Here is an 18,938-nt window from a genome sequence, read left to right as displayed (position 1 = left end):
CACTGTCCTGTCTAAATTGGGACAGTTCAGAGGTATGATATGACCCCTATCACCACCTCCTTGGCAATCAGTGGTTACAAGTATATGTAGCCTGCTCTGGATAAACCCACAGATTAAGATACCCTTAATTTCACCAGTACTGGCCTATAACAAGATATCCGTCTTTCCTTGAATTATGGTCTTCGTTTGGGTTTCTTAGGCTAGGTACACACTGGCCTGATGATTGCAAAAAAAAAACCTCCAATCAGTCGACATCAGACATCTGACCGTTTGGTCAGATATTGTGTGAGTGTGTATAGTGACACGATGATCTCAAATTGTAGATCATCGTTTCATTTGGTTGGTCATATTGTTTAATATTTTCTGATCAACCACGGCCCGATCATGCAGTGTGTATGCACTTATGCTCACAATCTCCATAGAGTTTACAGAGTTGGGTTCTTTTCAGCCGATACTAGTGATGAATGTCCTGGTGAATAAATGTAGAGAGTGATGTAGAAGAAATAATTCATTTGTTCATTCTGAGACAGAATGTGTTGTTTCAGCGTCATAGAAGCCAACAAAATTCGTTAGGACATGTGGATAGCTATAACAAGGCATTTTAATCAGTGTGACAATGTGACAAGAATGAATGAGTGAATATTGTGCTTTCATTCTCTGAAGACTAGAGGACCAGATGAAGAGCACAGATCTGAAAGTAAATCATGTCAGTGTGTATGCATGAATCGTCAGACTGATCAGACCTTCAGTCGTAGCCTCAATCACTTGAGATAACATGTCGGTTGGAAAATTCATTAGTGTGTACCTAGCCTTATGTAGATTGCTATGGAATTATCCATCCACTAGATATCCTCATCCTCTTATTTGTAGATATTCATCACCCTGTTCTTTATTATGAGGTTCTGTCTATTGTGGTATTTATGGCAAAGCATTTGGCTGGATTAAAGTGTTATGTATTCACTGATTAGTTAAGGGAGTCACCAAGTATTTGCATGGAACAGCGCAGCAGCACTGTCATAGTTGCAACATCAGTATTTAAACTGGGAACATACTGTAACAATTGTAGTCACAATAAAAAACAAACTTTAATAATTAATTTATACCGATTCATTGAGCAAGATTCAGAATTTTCCACACATATATTCCAGTATAGGATTGGAATTCATGCAAACATTCATTCTCAACCTGATAGTTTGCTTTTTTAGCCAAAGCCAAAGTCTAAGTTAAAATTTACCTCAGTAGGTGTTAGAAAGTAATGTGTTCTTGTTAATGGTTGTCATTCAAGTGCTAAACTTTCTAAACAGAGTGGATATATTGATCTGCATGTATCAACCTTTAGACATCAAATGCCTTTCTGGTAATGTCATGTTATATGCATATTGTGAGCAGGAAATGGTTTCACAACCACGACATTGGGACAGTGTAAAATATTTTCCATGATCATTCTAGAACACACTATAAGGACAATTCAGTAACAGGATTAAAATATATACAATATCATCTTTGTGGATTCAATATCACTGAAATTTCAGCTGTTACAATTTTATTTTACCTAAAGACAGACAGATCAAACAAGTACAAAAGGCAGTAGCTGCATTTGGCAAACTTGGATTTGAGTATTTACTAATCTGGAAACGTGGTAACCAAGTGCTCTGGCTCTGCGTTCAGCAGCAAACATGATGCCAAAGAAAAACACTGATCAGAGACATACTTACCTACTCTCCTGGGACCTGATTCATTAAGGACCTTAACTTAAGAAACTTCTTATTTCAGTCTCCTGGACAAACCAAGTTACAATGCAAGGGGTGCAAATTAGTATTCTGTTTTGCACATAAGTTAAAAACTGACTGTTTTTTCATGTAGCACACAAATATCAACTTTAAATTTCAGTGTACAAATAAGCTATTAAGAATTTGTGTGCTACATGAAAAAACAGTCAGTATTTAACTTATGTGCAAAACAGAATACTAATTTGCACCCCTTGCATTGTAACTTGGTTTTGTCCAGGAGGCTGAAATAAGAAGTTTCTTAAGTTAAGATCCTTAATGAATCAGGCCCCTGTACTGTCTGGTAGGCTCCCGATTTTCAGGGAGTTCCAGACTCCCGGAAGAGTAGGTACACTCAGGGATCGCCAACGAGACATGTCTTACCACCAGCGCTGACTCCTTGATGTATAGGATGAAGTCATATCTCCTGTGAATATAAGGATATAAGGCTTTTCACTCTATAAGTGATAGGGCGTTATCCTTTTAGAATTTCTGCATTAGGAAAGTGTTACCAGTTATATTTTAGTTTCTTTGGGGCCTATTTATTTATTTTCCGACTTGTGCCATGTTACTTATTATGATTGCACTTCAAAATTTCCATACCGCCCGCTTCTAAATTTCCACTTCGACCACTGATTTTAGTAACATATAGCTTGTGGAAGAGATGGATGCTTAGCAGCTCTATTAAAGACCTCCATGACTGCAAGCACTATTGTGGAATACATGCCATAGGGAAACATGAGTAGCAAAAGCCCTATAAATACTCTCAATTATCCTCAAAACACTTGAAATCCAACACAATTCTGGAAGGTGTTTAGCAATTGAATTGAGCCCTCTTGCTATCAGGATTCCACTTGTAAAAAATAAAAATTGCACAATGCTATCTGACAACACTGCTATTGGCAGTGCATTCAATGAATACTTTGCATGGTGTGCTATTTATGATCAGTGAAGCATAATCATAACCAGAAATCAGATGCCCTGTTTGAGCACACTTGTACAACACCTTCCCATCAAAAATGGTTAAATCTAATATACCACTTTGTGTCAATTACTAATTCCAAATCTTGCCACCTAGATGGCTACTTGTGGAGTCCCTCAAGGCTCTTTTTTTGGTCATTACTGTTTTCCATATTTATAGATGACCTAGCAAAGTTGTGGAAATCAGCTTCTATCCATACGTATGAGTGTGTGATACTATTTTTTATGTGCATAGCTCAACTTCTCTTTTTCTGACCTTACTGCAACCTGATTAATATAAAGTTAACATAATATGAATAATATAGTGATTACTACTGACTATGCTGTGTACTTGTTAATCATAAAGTACATTATTGCTGTCTTAACATGGTGAATTAAATCATCATTGTTCCTAACTAAAAACAGTAGGAATTGCATAAGGTGATACCGAAACCACAGTGATGTGTCCTAAGAGAAACAAATTATTTGGAACAGTGCCCAGTAAGTGCATGAAGCTCTTAAGTACGTGCTTAAAAAAATACTCTAGAATTGGGCAATATTTTAATAAACACAATCACAGCTCACTTGAATTTTCACAATATGTGCACCTATTGTTTCTTAAACTCCCTTCCTTAACACCTAAAATTATATCTACATCTATCCCTTGTTGTAGTGCAGGATTTAAGTAACTGTACTGGTGTAACCTTCTGCTATACAAATATGAAGAGCAATTAGCAAGAGGTTAGTTGAGCATGCAAGAGCAGAAGATACTCACTCCTAGACACCCCATGCTCATAAATACACAATCAGCACAGGGAGCCCACTTTATATATTTCCATTTATTAACAGAAGTAGTAGCTGCACTATGCAGTCGTGGTCAAACTAATGGGAATGATACAAGTATTGGTTTTCACAAAGTTTAGTGCTTCAGTGTATTTAGACCTTTCTGCCCTCTGTCATGCTGTCCCCTTCCTCTGCCCTCTGTCACGCTGTCCCCCTCCTCTGCCCTCTGTCACGCTGTCCCCTTCTTCTGCCCTCTCTCACGCTGTCCCCCTCCTCTGCCCTCTCTCACGCTGCCCTCCTCCTCTGCCCGCTCTCATGCTGTCCCCCCTCCTCTGTCACGCTGTCCCCTCCTCTGCCCTCTCTCATGCTGTCCCCTCCTCTGCCCTCTCTCACGCTGTCCCCCTCCTCTGCCCTCTCTCATGCTGTCCCCCTCCTCTGCCCCGCTGTCACGATCCCTCTCACTCTGCCCCCTCTGCCGCGGGACAGCCATAGAAAAAAGAAAGAACACAGAAACTTACCAATCCGCGCGGCGCCGGGACCCAGCATCCTCCTCTCTCCCGCAGCTTGTCACTGACGTCGATATTCAGTGTGAAGCTGCGGGAGAGAGGAGGATGCTGGGTCCCGGCGCCGCGCGGATTGGTAAGTTTTTGTGTTCTTTCTTTTTTCTATGGCCAGCCCGTGGCACCCAAGTGACAGCGCCGCGGCACCCCTGGGAGCCGTGGCGCACACTTTGGGGACCGCCGGATTAAGGTCTGGGGAGTTTCCTGCCCTTGGACCCAAAATTTCGATGTTTTGATCCCCAAGCCACTTAATTATCACTTTTGCCTTGTGGCAAGTTGCTCCATCATGCTGACAAAAGCATTGTTCATCAACAAACTGTTCTTGAATGGTTGGGAGAAGTGCTCTTAGAGGATGTTTTGGTACCATTCTATATTCATGGCTGTATTCTTAGGTAAAATTGTGAGTGAGCCCACTCCCTTGGCTGAGAAGCAAACCCACAAATGACTGGTCTCAGGATGCTTTACTGTTGGCATGACACAGGACTGATGGTAGTGCTCACCTTTCCTCCTCCGGACAAGTGTTTTTCCAGATGCCCCAAACAATCTGAAAGGTGATTTATCAGAGAAAATGATTTTACCCCAGTCCTCAGCAGTCCAATCCCTGTACCTTTTGCAGAATATCAGTCTGTCCCTAATGTTTTTCCTGGAAAGTGGCTTCTTTGTTGACCTTCTTGATACCAGGCCATCCTCCAAATGTCTTTGCCTCACTGTGCATGCAGATGCATGCACAGTATACCTGCCTGCCGCCATTCCTGAGCAAGCTCTGCACTGCCGGTGCCCCGATCCCACAGCTGAATCAACTTTAGGAGACAGTTCTGGCGCTTGCTGGAAGTTTTGTGTGCCCTGAAGCCTTCTTCACAACTATTGAATCTCTCTCCTTGAAGTTCTTGATGATCCAATAAATAGTTGATTTGGTGCAATCTTACTAGCAGCAATGTCCTTGCCTGTGATGCCCTTCTTGTGCAAAGCAATGATGACTGTACGTGTTTCCTTGCAGGTAACCATAATTAACAGAGGAAGAACAATGATTTCAAGCACCACCCTCCTTTTAAATCTTCCAGTCTGTTATTCTAAATCAATCAGCATGACAGAGTGATGTCCAGACTTGTCCTCGTCAACACTCTCACCTGTATTAACTTGAGAATCACTGACCTGATGTCAGCTGGTCCTTTTGTGGCAGGGCTAAAAATGCTGTGGAAATGTTGTTTTTGGGATAAAACTCATTGTCATGGCAAAGAGGGACTTTGAAATTAATTGCAATTCATCTGATCACTCTTCATGAGATTCTGGTCTATATGCAAATTGCCATCATAAAAACTGAGGCAGCAGACTTTGTGAAAAATAATATTTGTGTCATTCTCAAAACTTTTGCCCATGACTGTAGATAACATCAGCACATTAACAGTCCAGTAGAACAGTGTGCCCAGTAATCAGATTATACTTACAATAATAGACTGCACTCTTGGCTTTTCCCATACATAAGCATTTATAAGGCATTCATTGTTTCATGTAGGACATTCTTGTTTATAAAACACATACTCCTTTAAAAGTTAGTGTTTTTGTAGTCTATTTAACTTTTTATACTGTACAGTGTGACTGTATTAGGTGTGGAATGAATAACGCACATACAGTATTGTTTTTGTTGCATTAGAAATGCGTGGAAATAAGTAGTAAGCTGCCTCTCATATTAAATGACAAGATTTGATTGTTTTAACTTTGCAGATTCTGTCAGTTATACTAAATTGTGGGATATAAAAATTGGAAGATAAAAAGATCACCAAATCCTTATTACCAATTATAAATGAAAGTATGCACTCCATTTATTCATGGGATACTGCTTTATTAGTGTCTTTGCGCTTGTCTGTACAAATTATATTGTCAGTAAACTCTTAAAGTTTGGCTCCACCAGCAGTAGTTAGTGCCCTGTGATTGGTTCATGCAACCATAAAACCACTATCGCAAGCGACTTTTCAGCACACTGTCTACCATTTTTATGCTGGAGAGTGACATGGTATGCTGCATGCCTGTCTGACCATTGGAACAGAGTGTGTCTGTCAGATGCAATCGTGCCTGGGATTGGCACAATATGGAATCTTTGCTTGGGTTTTAAAACAGCTTGTCCTACCACTGCATTGGGGACTGTTGGATCACCCATAAGATTGCATGTGATTTCACCCTGCAGTCACATATGACCGATCACATAGTATTACTGCCATTGTCAGGGCCGCCATCAGGGGGTACAGGGGGTACTGTTGTATCGGGCCCGGGCTCACCAGGGGGCCCGGTACAACAGTGCAACACATACTTACCTGGGGGCCCGCTGTCTTGCAGTCCGCTCTCCGCTTCTCTGTCTTCAGCCTGGATGTCACCGTGACAGCCAGGCACCAGAATGCGATCGCAGGGGTGGAGGAATCATTCCCCCTGCGATCGCATTCTGGTGCCTGGCTGAAGACAGAGTAGCTGAGAGTGGACTGCAAGACAGCGGGCCCCCCGGTAGGTATGTGTTCCGGGGGGGGGGCGGGGGGGCGCTCATCAAGGTGGTGGGGGGCCCGGGGGGCGCTCATCGGGAGGGTGGTGGCCCGTACTGGGCCCCATAATTTCTGAAGGCGGCCCTGGCCATTGTACTAGCCTTATAGGTAAAATGTTGATCAAACAAGTTAATAAAAAAAAACATTGATTGGATCTATGTACAATGCATGTGCAAATTTTAGAGGAATAACTTATGCATTTTATTTAGAAACACATTGTACCCATAAAACCTATATCTAAAAGACTTCTCACTTCCAGCATGCCCATTTCGTATTGTACCAAAAAGCCTGTTTCTATAATTTCTACTTATTTTACAGTTGCAGGAACCTTTACTCAGTTAATAAACTGATGGTGTTTTTTAATCACCAGTCATTTAATTCAGCACAGGTCACTGCAATAGGAAAATAACACAGAAGCACAGGAGCAAAACATAGAGTCCCGGGTGAAATAAACATTGCTGGAAGGTATTCAATCACATGCCATATATTATTTATTACTACAGAGTATAGACTGCAAAGACATCTCAGTACAAAATCTGCTGCTTATTTACAGCTGCTTAAAAATCATGTCCAGTCCACTTTCAAAAGTAGCTTCCATGACATCCCCAAACAAACATATTTGTCAATACATTACCTGTTACCTTTATTTTAGAATACAGCACAGCTTGTACTCCTATAGAGTAACATAACTCCCAAGAGTCCAGATTTAGGGGACTATGCCACAGATCAGGTCTTTTGTCCAGATACTAGGGAAGTTGGTAGGTATTTTCAACTAAACAGATGCCATGACCAGCAGCAGGTGCCCATGGCATTAAAGGGGTGTTTTTGAGGAGGGGAAGGGTGTTGGGTGTGGCATAGTGTTTCGGGAACTTGCTGGATAGATGGCCATGCCTCCATATGCAGTGGTCACACTACCTTCTGGCAGTGGTGCACTCTCTCTGTCTCAGCTGTAACTATACATAATGGGAGGTATGCTAATCAGTGGACGCAAATGCATGCAATGGATCAATGGAAGATTTAGTTCACAGCCACAATCTTTGTACACAGTGCTGTGATGTCACTGCCCTTTCACACCAAGAAGGTATTTTGAAAAGATATAGAGACAAATGTGTCACCGGGATTCACAGCTGCTAAAAAAGTATTTCTGGGATTATATAAATGGAATAGAAAAATAGACGCATATATTGGCCAAAAATTAGCTCTATTACAGATATTATTTTATGAAGAGGGCTTATTCATGTATTCCCTCATGCTGGGCTCTGTAGAATATTCCTGCCACATGATTCATTAACCACTGTGACTGCACAAAGGTGCTGTCCATACACTAATCACAGGTTAGATCAAAATGCTAAAAAGCAGCACATTTCAAATTGATTTTCTTGCATCACCTTTCTAAACATACTTTTTTTTTTTAAAAAAAAAAACCTCTATATTTGAGAGGAAACAGCATGAGAGGTACAATTAACATAATAAACAAGAGAATAGGAATACACAAGATGTTTCCTCTTATTTTTATGTTTTAGAATAGAGGAGTGGGAGGACTGTTTAGATAGGAGAAACTGAACATACTTTTTTTTAAAAAGATGATTTATTTATTTCAAAGTCAACACATGTATAAAGAAACAAGTGTATCAGAGCCAGTGAACAGGGAGTATGTTATACAGTTGTGAAATCAGCAAACTGCATTCTCATGGAGGGTGCCCAGAGGAGACTGGCAAACATTATTTAACGAAGAAGAGATTAAGGGACATGAAGAGAGAGAAGAGAGGGAGAGCATTGGTGGGAGGTCAGATCAAGAAGGTTGAACATCACTGACTGCTCATCGACTATAGACGAGTCGTCTAAATCATGTTAAACAGATTTTAAAGTGAGTGGCCCATGGCTCCCAAACCATGCAAAAGACTTAGAAGAATGCTAAATAACGCTTGTAACAAACTCAATAAATGTGCCATATTCTGTTGATGATCACAGTGACGGTGGCAGTTTCCACTCTGTGGCAATCTGGCATGTGGCTGCAGCTAAAATATGACGTATCACCTTGGACTGCTAATGAGTAGCCTCCGCAGGCGTGAGTGGAAGTAAGCAGAATTTGGGAGTGAGTGAAACATTAATTTGAAGGATTATTATTATTATTATTATTATTATTATTATTATTATTAATATTTATTTATAAGGCGCCACAAGGCATCCGCAGCGCCATACAGAGACAAACAAAATTACAATACAATGGGAGACAGCACAGTACAGTAAACACAGCAACTCAGTAAGCTCAATGCACAGCTAGAGAGGGCAGGGAAGGGGGAGGGAGGATCCGCAAACGACGGGGCCCAAGAAGGAGGGCGCGGAAGACAAGGAGACCCCCAGGGGGGAGGAGGGAGCGAGAGTGGACGTGGGGTGGAGGACCCTCGAGGAGGAGGGCTAAGTAGCTGGAGAGCAGAGTTAGAAGTGGTGGAAACAGGAGGAGAGATGGCCCTGCTCAGAGGAGCATACAATCTAAGGGGAGGGGTATTTGGAGCCCTATCTTGCCCAGGACACCAAAATTTCTAGTTACGGCACTGACCTGTGGCACTCCAGGCGCAGTGAAACTACAAGTCCCAGCATACCCTTACAGCAATAAGCTGCTATATATTGGCAAAGCATGCTGGGGCTTGTAGTCTCACAACACCCGGAGCGCCACAGGCCAGCCAATCCTGGTCTAGTGGGACAATCGTGATTTTTGGTGTCTGTTCTGCCCAATCTAAGGGGCAGGTCAAGACTGTGTATTCTTTATACACACACTGCATTTTTTATATACTGCACTAAGGTGCTAGCTGTCCTTCGTGGATTGTATAGATTAAGGGGTCTATTAACAAGGCCTATCTAATATGAAGATTTACTATCGCTGCTTATCACAGTGATAGAAAATCTATTGTGCAATTTAACAAAAGTCTGTCGCCGGGACAACTGAGCAATGCTCAGCACCCCGGCTCCACTGGACGGCAGTGGTAAGAGGAGTCTTACCGCTCGACAGGCCGGTTCCAGGTCCTTCTGCACATGTGTGGGCAGGCATGCCAGCCCTCTTATTGACATTAGAGGGGGTTCCAGATTCCATAAAAAAATAGATATGTATTTAAAAAAATAAGATAAAAAAGTAAAAAAATAGAACATTTTTTAAAAATTATCTCTACTTAAAAGACCCCTTTCTGATGCCATCCTGAGATGGCATTAGCAATCATGGACTGCCACTGTCAATGATAAATAGGCAAAGCATCGGGAGGCCCACGACAAAGGCTACAACTGGTGTAAGCTGGTAATCGTCTTTACCAGTCAGGGGGTTCATGCCAATATCTGCCTCCCAGGCCAATTCATGTGGGTCTCTGTCTTGTGAACCCAGATTTATGAGCTCAACACATAGCGTCAAAACCAATCCTTGCGTCGAGGCCTGCAGTAAACAGAGTGACTAAACTGTTGTAAGGGACCTATCTGTAAGACGATCTCTGAAGGGATCATGAAAATGTCTCAGTTGTAGAACCTGGTAATATTGACAGAACCTTTTGGGTGTCTGTAAAAGGTGTCAGCAGTGTTAGATATGGATGTTAAGCCCCACACGATTAAACTTAACCAAGGTTTTGGTTTACTGAACACTTGTAACAGTAATGCAGATACTCACAGGGTTAATGACTGTAGCAGCAGAGGATGGTATAACAGTCTTATGCAGGTTATGTATACTGAGCAGTATTCATATACATATATATGCAGGGTATAAGCATTATGATATGCTGCACATCTGTGCAGAAACGTTATGGACAGGGCCTGATTAAGGGTTCTGGCCGCCCTAGGCTAATATGGCCGCAGCGCCCCCCCCACCCTCCTCCGAATATATTTAGGTGTATAGGAACACTCCTGAATATGAATGTTCAGGTGTATTCTCCAGCATTCAAATGTAGACAGATTGTGCCATTGTCTCTTACCTGTTCTTGCTCTTCTCTCTTGCAACTTTGTTATCCTCTCGCTGGCTTCTGGAAAGTTGGCGTCCTGTTTTGAAAATGCAAAAATGTATTATAATGCAAACCCTGAATGATTAGGCCCTTTAGTTAAAACAAAACACTCCATTATGGCCAGCTAAAAGTACCCCATTGGACAGGCATATATAAGCAATATCTGAATATTTGTTATCAATCAAATACAAACCTCTACCAGCCCCATCTCACTAATATTTAGTATTCTAGTGATTGCTGAGACCACCCATGTGACCACCACACAATCATGAGATTCTGCCCCCCAAAGCTGCTCTATTTTTTAAATACCCCCTGCAGCCATTTTCCTTAACCACAACCCCCCCCCACAGCCATTTTCCTTAACCCCTGCTGCAGCCATTTTCTTTACCTCCCACCCTGCATCCATCCCCCTTGCAGCTATTTTCCTTACCTCCACTCTGTAGCTACCCCCCCGTCACATCAAAACTCCCCCAGTCACATATATCAGCCCCCCTCCTCTGCCCTCCTTCATACATATCAACCTCTCTCCCTCCCTATAGATTTTCATGGCAGCCCCCCTCCCTCCCACCCTATAGATTTGTATGACAGTCCCCCATCCCTCCCTATACATATGCATGACAGTCCCCCTCTCCCTCCCTATAGATATGCATGACAGTCCCCCCCTCCCTATAGATATGCAGTATAGTTCCCCCCCCTATAGATATGCAGGGTAGTTCCCCCTCTCCCTATAGATATGCAGGGTAGTTCCCCCCCTTCCTATAGATATGCAGGGCAGTTCCCCCTTCCTATAGATATGCAGGGCAGTTCTCCCCCTCCCTATAGATATGCAGGGCAGTTCCCCCCCTCCCTATAGATATGCAGGGCAGTTCCCCCCCCTCCCTATAGATATGCAGGGCAGTCCCCCCCCCTATAGATATGCAGGGCAGTTCCCCCCCTCCCTATAGATAATCAGGGCAGTGTCCCCCCCTCCCTATAGATATGCAGGGCAGTTCCCCCCCTCCCTATAGATATGCAGGGCAGTCCCCCCCCCTCCCTATAGATATGCAGGGCAGTTCCCCCCCCTCCCTATAGATATGCAGGGCAGTTCCCCCCCCTCCCTATAGATATGCAGGGCAGTTCCCCGCTTCACTTACCTGTAGTTGTGCCAGCGTTGCTCCTCTCCTCAGATCAGCAGATAGGAAGTGAAGACATCCTGCTTCCTGTCTGCTGCACAGCAACAGGCAGCCTGGCGATTGGCTGTGTGTTGCTAACCACTGACCACCAATGCTTTTGATCATTGAGCCCTCCACCCCCCCGCGGCGACCCCCCTCCCCCACCCCGAAAAAAAAATGAATGAAGAAAAAAAAAAAGAATGAAAAAAATAAATAAATACCCGCAGCGCCGCGCCCCCCGGGACCCAGCGCCCCAGGCTGTAGCCTGGTCAGCCTAGTGGTTGATCAGGCCCTGGTTATGGACAGACTTCGTTAATAGAATGGAGTCTCATGTCACTGTAGAATGTGTCCGAGCACATACACATACATAGCTATTATGTCTGCGTTTTCTCTCCACATATCGTAAGGAAGCCTGAATTTCCATTTCAAGCATGTGCAGTAGCGTCATGCAGACGGCCGGTCACTGCACCACTTCCTGTCCTACTAGACCACTGGAGGAAAAGAGGATATGAAGTGCGGGGCTCCATATTAACAGGTAAAGGTTTCTGTGAGGGATGTTGAACTAAGCCTGAAGGTTAAATAACAGCAGGAATGTGAGTGAACATGTTAGCTCATTTAAAAATCTAACTCCGCCCACCAATCAGGCTGCAAGTCATGATTATTGGAAATTCGGGTAATGGAGGAGGGAGCTGGAATTATAGAAGATAGCTTATTCATTCAATTCTGTGCTGACAAGAATAGCACCACCACTGAGTGTATTCTCGCCAGCCGGGGTTGATGATTGTACTTCTTTTTTTAAAAAGAGTTTAGGGGGTATATTTACTAAACTGCGGGTTTGAAAAAGTGGAGATGTTGCCTATAGCAACCAATTCAGATTTTGTAGACTGCACTAAGTAAATGACAGCTAGAATCTGATTGGTTGCTATAGGCAACATCTCCGCTTTTTCAAACCCGCAGTTTAGTAAATCTAGCCCTAGGTCTTAATTAGCAGTGAAAATACCATTGTGGGTGTGATCCGCATCATCATGTACTTCAAAACATAGAGTTTAATGTAATAAATGAATTGTAGATACAGAGAGGTACAAGGAGCTGTACAGTTCCATAAACTGCTCAGGGAGGGTTATTGACTAACATTGCTTACAAGTGCAAATATGCATTAAATTCATAGCAACCTATTCAATATTTGCTTTCATTGAGGGCCATTTACAAAGTGCCATATGTTTGGCCTGCAGAACAAATGCTATTTTCATCATGCACCAATTTCTGTGGGGTATTAAGGACCGATTTTTGCAAACGGCAATGTGTTTAAAGGCAAGTGCCTTTAAAGGCATTGCCGTTTTAAATTCGCTGTCAAAGTCGTTGAATATCGTCGATTTGCAAAAATCTCTCTTAATACATTTACCCCCTGGTCTCCGGGTGCACTTTAGGTTTTAAATAGGGTTATAGCAAGCAGAATTTTTTACAAGAGAAACAAAAAAAGTTGAAATGAAGTTATGGTCCTATGGCGGTTGTAGCATTGACTTTCCAGTCTCACACACACACACACACACACACACACACACACACACACACACAATGTAACACAGAGCACTTTTAAAAGAAACCACTAAAATCCAGAATAAAGTCATGCTGTGGTTGTGATCCTTCTTGTATGTAAGGTAGACAAATAGGTGCATAAGAAGAAAAAGATGTGTACTGCGCATCAGTATATTGCTTGCTACGGTTTAGCGCAGATTTGACGCATTATGCGTATTTTAGGTAGAAATATTCAATGCGTTATTTTTTTAAATAAGAAGCACATGCATTATTACTTTTTACTCATTTGTGGAAGTACAACAGTGATATATGTACTCTTGTCTGTAATCTTTACTTCATATGTTGTTCTTTTTTTAGTAAATGACTCACAGTAATTAAGACCATATTCCAGTACAGGTTCTGAAATAATACTTATACATTTTTGTAAGCAAATGTGCTGACACACTTCATTATTTTTATGACTTTTACTCTCTGTAGGTTGGAGTGGACCCACACACAAGAAATGTCCTATTTGCAGCAATGATGGTCTTCCTGATGCGTTGCATTTAAAAACCTATCTTAAATGGGTTGGGTATAGTACAATTTAACAATACATTAATGTGACATAGTGAAAATATATAGGATGTGCTTTCTGTGTTGCCAAGGCTCCTTCAAAACAATACTACAATTTGGCATAAACAAACACTATTTATTCATGCAATCCAATGTCAAAATATAATTTATGTTCTCTTAACATTTACTACTCTTAACTAGTTCATTTATTGACTCTTACCTAGGGCTCACATGTTTTTCTTTCTTGTTAAATGAATGATGCCATGCTCACCCCATTAAAGTAAAACAACTGAAGGAATTTACCTATTATCTTTAACTCATTTAATACAAAATGTGTCGGGAGTCTGGATACTGGGAAAATAAATGTTTTGTGAAACAAAGGTTTTAATTGGTAAGTAAAGGAGACATATCAACTCTATCCTTCCTTACTAAAGGGACTATCATCCCAAATGCTATAGGCATTAAATATACCAGCTAAGCAGTGCATATGGGAAATGAAAGGGTTAAAACCTTAATCAAATGAGAACTCTATCTGGGAAAGTGCTGTTTTGGGTATCCAGCTTAACTGAACACAAAGATTTATTTGCAAGTAACTTCAGTATTTAACACTATAGGTTCCATCTTACCTTACACAGTTGAGGGGATGTATATATTTATTTTTGACATAAATACTAGCATACAGCAAATGTGTGACTATATTGAGGGATAATCCTCCTTTTCCTCCTAATTCTCGCTATTGGCATCAATAAGAGTCTGAATGCTTACCTCCCTACATTGTCCCATTCAGGACAAAGTGATTGCGCAAATCTTATGTTTGGAGCAAAAAGCCCTCTGATCAAGACCAACTCCTAGTCAGAATGTTTCAGATGTTAGTAAGGATGGCTGGGCAATCTGGTTGAATAATGTCAGCATCTTGCTGTTTCTACAGTTATTACCTAATCCAGTGATGGGCAACACGTGATCCTAGGGCTGCATATGACCCTTCGACCCTTTACCTGTCGCCCTCAGCTCCTTACTCTTTTACTGTCATATTTGTCTGTTATAGCTTATAAACCTTGTTTAAAATGCCTGCAGATATGTTATTACAGATATACCTTCTTTTAATAAGTGTATTGTTTTATCTTATTATTGAGATTAAGGGCAGGCCCCTGAAGTATGTCAGGTCACCTGTCACTGCCCTGTGGGATCCAGACATTTTAGCTTACACACATCCATATGGCTAAGGCAGACATAGTTTCAGGCTGCTATGCGCTCAGGTCATGTGACAGAACCTTCCTTGTAGGGACACCATTACAGATTGTAGGAGTGTATATGTATATGTCCCATAGCCATTTGTGATATTGGGTTATGATCAAGTTTCACATTAGTATATGGCTTAGTATCCAGCATTGTTTCCCTTCCATGACAGAGAGCAAATTTTAAGCGCTGTCACTGTAAACATTGTCATACATGTTCAAAGGTGCAGTAATAGCAGCCCACAGACTCCTTGACACTGTCTTATTTACAAAAATGCATATGACATTGCTGCATTGTTAAAAAAGCTTTGAAACATTACATCAATGTGACACTGTCTTTTTCACTCTGTGCATTTTCTGATTCCTTATGCCATCATGACTACTGCTAAGAGGAGCTAGAACGAACCAACAAAATTATTATTTTTTTTAAATATAAAAATAAACAGACCTATAATACATAAATCAATCTTCTACGCCAGGGTAAAAATGTGCTGTGGACACTTGAAATGGCTTTTACGTGTGTATCTTATATTCAGAGTCTATAGGGATAAATTTGGGCTCAACAGAATAGCAACTTTTAGTCCAGACCGATGGAAAGTCTGTCAGTATTTTTTTCTGTATGCCACTGTACCGCCCCAGCTTATACAACTTCATTTACTAACAGATTAAACATATGAAGGGGAAAAAACTTTAAATTGGCACAATGGTACCTGACTCTAGTACTTCCTCTTATTTAATAAAGATGACCATATTATGTTATTTTTTACTGTTAATGGCTGTCACTAGATTCATTACCAGTAAATTATCATGCAGTACTGGGTAGTTTATAATTTATAATCTTCTCAATTTATGTTTCAATTGAAAATAATTAACAGAGGACAATTGCTCTCAAGAAGACTAGTTGAACATTTTCTGCATCAAGTAAACCATACTATGAGAATTTTACTTCAGCAAGGAACTAACCTCCACTACATTACATGTGATAGAATATAAATGAGCGATCGCTGATAGTAACTGTAAAGTCTGTAGGTCACTAATGACACATTACAAATGAAGCTTCAACTATTGTTTATTAATCAAATCTGTTCCATACATATTGCTATATTTCTGGTTACTAAATTATTATTTCAATGAATAACAAAGGACTGTGGTTTAAATAAAAAAAACAAAAACCATATATGGCAAGTTTTTATTTTATTGTTATACACAAAATGGAACACTAGTCAATGCCTAGAACCGTCGCTTTATAGATCATTTAAAAATATAAAAGTTTATGAATAATAATAACAAATTGTAGCACTAAAAGAGTATGCCTCTAGTACAGCCATGAAACAATATAATACATCATAACAAAGACAATGCACAATTTGACTATGAAGATAGAACTTAAATAATATTTGAATCATGCACATGTAAAATATGCTATAAAGGGGATTATGAAAATCTGCAGATAGAAGGCAGCATTCAAAGAGAAATGCATTAATGTAGAGTATACATCAGTGATTGCTCTCACTTATAATTTAGCTGGTTTAACTTTATAAAGTTTTCAGGCTTATTATTTTCAGTGTAAAAGATCCTCCATATATGTTGAATATTTGAGACAATCTTTTATTTGAAGGTGCAAAGAAATGTAACAATTCCAGTTCCTTGTAAAACATAAGAACGTAAGAATGCTTTGCATCTATCTATGTAATTCATTGTACTTCATAACAATTTAGCTGAAAAAGAAGTTGGATTCATACACCTCAAATAAAATATTTTTAGAATATCTTGAAAATATAAATACTCATAAATGCTCAGAACCCCAAGAGGTGCATCTCATAGATAGAATAAAATACAGTACAATGATGACAATATATTAAAGATAGTTACTAATGTGAATGTAATTGGCCAATATTTAGAAGCGATTTCCTAAAGGCCAATAGATGTTCAAATATTGGCATTAAGACTAGACATTTATCTAGTTACTATGTATCAAGTGAAAAGAAGGTAATATCGCTCTGCAGCAATATTTGCATATCACAGCTCTTTCAACACGTTTTACAAATAAACTAGGTGGATAGACGCAAGAGTCTCCTAAGACACTGTATAATAATAGGATATTTATGATGTTCATTTATCTCATATTTGTTAGCAAATTGTTACCACCACCCAGCAATTAAAACAAAAAACAATTATTGCAATTAATAACCCCCTAATCCCACCCCCCCACCCCAATTACATATAATGTACTGCTTCCTACTCAGTTTAGGCTGCAGAAATGGTACTAGGCAGGAATACAAATAGCAGATTTCTGCAGTTAGACATGAGCACACTAAGGATGGTACTGTCAACGCTACAGAGATAGATAGGGTAGAATTCTGCACATAATATGGATGCTTTACATAGACAGAGATTGGATAATACGAGGACTAACCTAAAACCACTGCCACTACGGTGGTCAGGAGCAGCCAGTTGTTCTTCAGTATCCGTTTGCAGTCGCAACCTTTCTTCATCTTCTTCCCCATGTTGCGTTGCTTTTTGCCTGTCTATTGGTAATGTAGGTGGAGGAGGGATAAGGGAGCAGATCTCAATGGAGGCAATGCAGAGAGGTGTCAGGGTATGTTACACTGCAAACATCTCCTCCAGTGTGCAGGCGTTCAAAGCAGACTCCTTCTTTCCCCTGTGCCCATAGGAGATTGTCACTTTCACTGCGGCAGCTTCTGTGCCGGTGTGCACTGATCTGTCTGCTTCAGGCAAGGGCTGGCTTTTGTCTGTGCTGCAATTCGCAATCTAATCACCTCCCTCTCTCTAGTGATAATGAAGAGAACTATTTGTATATCTATCTATATGTAGCCTCTGTCTCAGATATGCTGCTGGGTGACTCTAGTCATAAGGCACTGCTAAAAGGCACATGAACCTGCTCGACTGTCACTGCCTCCCTCCTCCCTCCTGGTTCTCACCCCCCTGTCATTCACAGTCAGGATAAATGGGAATGTGTTCTGTCCCGCCTCTTGTTTATATTGGCAATGGTAATTCAATGAGACATTTTCTCATCAGCTCATTTAATGAACTGTCAGTGTTGTGCGCTATTAAACCAGGCTGAAGTTAGCTTCTTATTCATGTTCCAGCTTCTTATTCAGAAAGGATTAAATCAGGTTGAATCACTGATTTAACATTAGATTAACACTAAGAGGTGTCCCTTACACAAATTGCAATTGTATTTAGCCTGGCCAAACATGGGTTAAGGCCTGAATAAGTAGCTGTAGTTTTGCAAGCGTTAAATTAAACTGGACCACAAATTTAATAGTGTGAATCAACAGAGGGTAGTCAATTACATACAAATCACTTGTATTTTGCCTAGCCTAATAAGGTATTTGGCATAAAATCAGGTGGAAATGTGGGCACCGATACCATTTTGATCATTTTGAATAAGTTGTTATAGTTTTGCAAGGGTTAAATCCTTTTGGGCCACAAATCTGATAGAGGGTGGGCAGGTACGTACAAACCACTTGTATTTTGCCTGGTCCAACCCCATTTTGTGCATGAATTCATGTGGCAAACTGGGCACCAACACCAATTTGATTATTTTGAATAAATTTTGTAAGCTTGCAAGCAGGGCCTTCTCACCTCTTTGTCTGTTTTGCCCAGTTTGTTTATTACTTTACTGTGTTTGTCCCCAATTGTAAAGCGCTGCAGAATATGTTGGCGCTATAATAAATTATGATGATGATAAGTAGCAGGGGTTAAATCCCATTGGGCCACAAATTTGATACTGGGAATCAACAGAGGTTGGTCAGTTACATACAATCCACTTGTCTTAATCTTGTGCCTGCCTCAACAACGTTTTGGGCATGAAACCAGGTGGCAAAATGGTCACAGATACCATTTTGATAATTTTGAATAAGTAG

General features: G+C 40.8%; 1 protein-coding gene across 1 annotated transcript in view; it reads right to left on the bottom strand.

Moving 5' to 3' along the window:
• The window catches only part of SLC1A1 (solute carrier family 1 member 1), a 72,338-nt gene extending 54,381 nt beyond the window's left edge, over window positions 1-17,957 (bottom strand). The window contains exon 1 of the mRNA XM_075209061.1: window positions 17,465-17,957. Within this exon, the coding sequence (XP_075065162.1) occupies window positions 17,465-17,555 (91 nt within the window). The 5' untranslated portion in view covers window positions 17,556-17,957. The remainder of the gene's footprint in view (window positions 1-17,464) is intronic.
• Window positions 17,958-18,938: the final 981 nt, after the last annotated feature.

This window comes from Mixophyes fleayi, chromosome 1, assembly GCF_038048845.1.
Source record: "Mixophyes fleayi isolate aMixFle1 chromosome 1, aMixFle1.hap1, whole genome shotgun sequence".
Classification (NCBI taxonomy): Eukaryota; Metazoa; Chordata; class Amphibia; order Anura; family Limnodynastidae; genus Mixophyes; species Mixophyes fleayi.
This window is presented reverse-complemented; position numbering and strand designations above follow the sequence as displayed.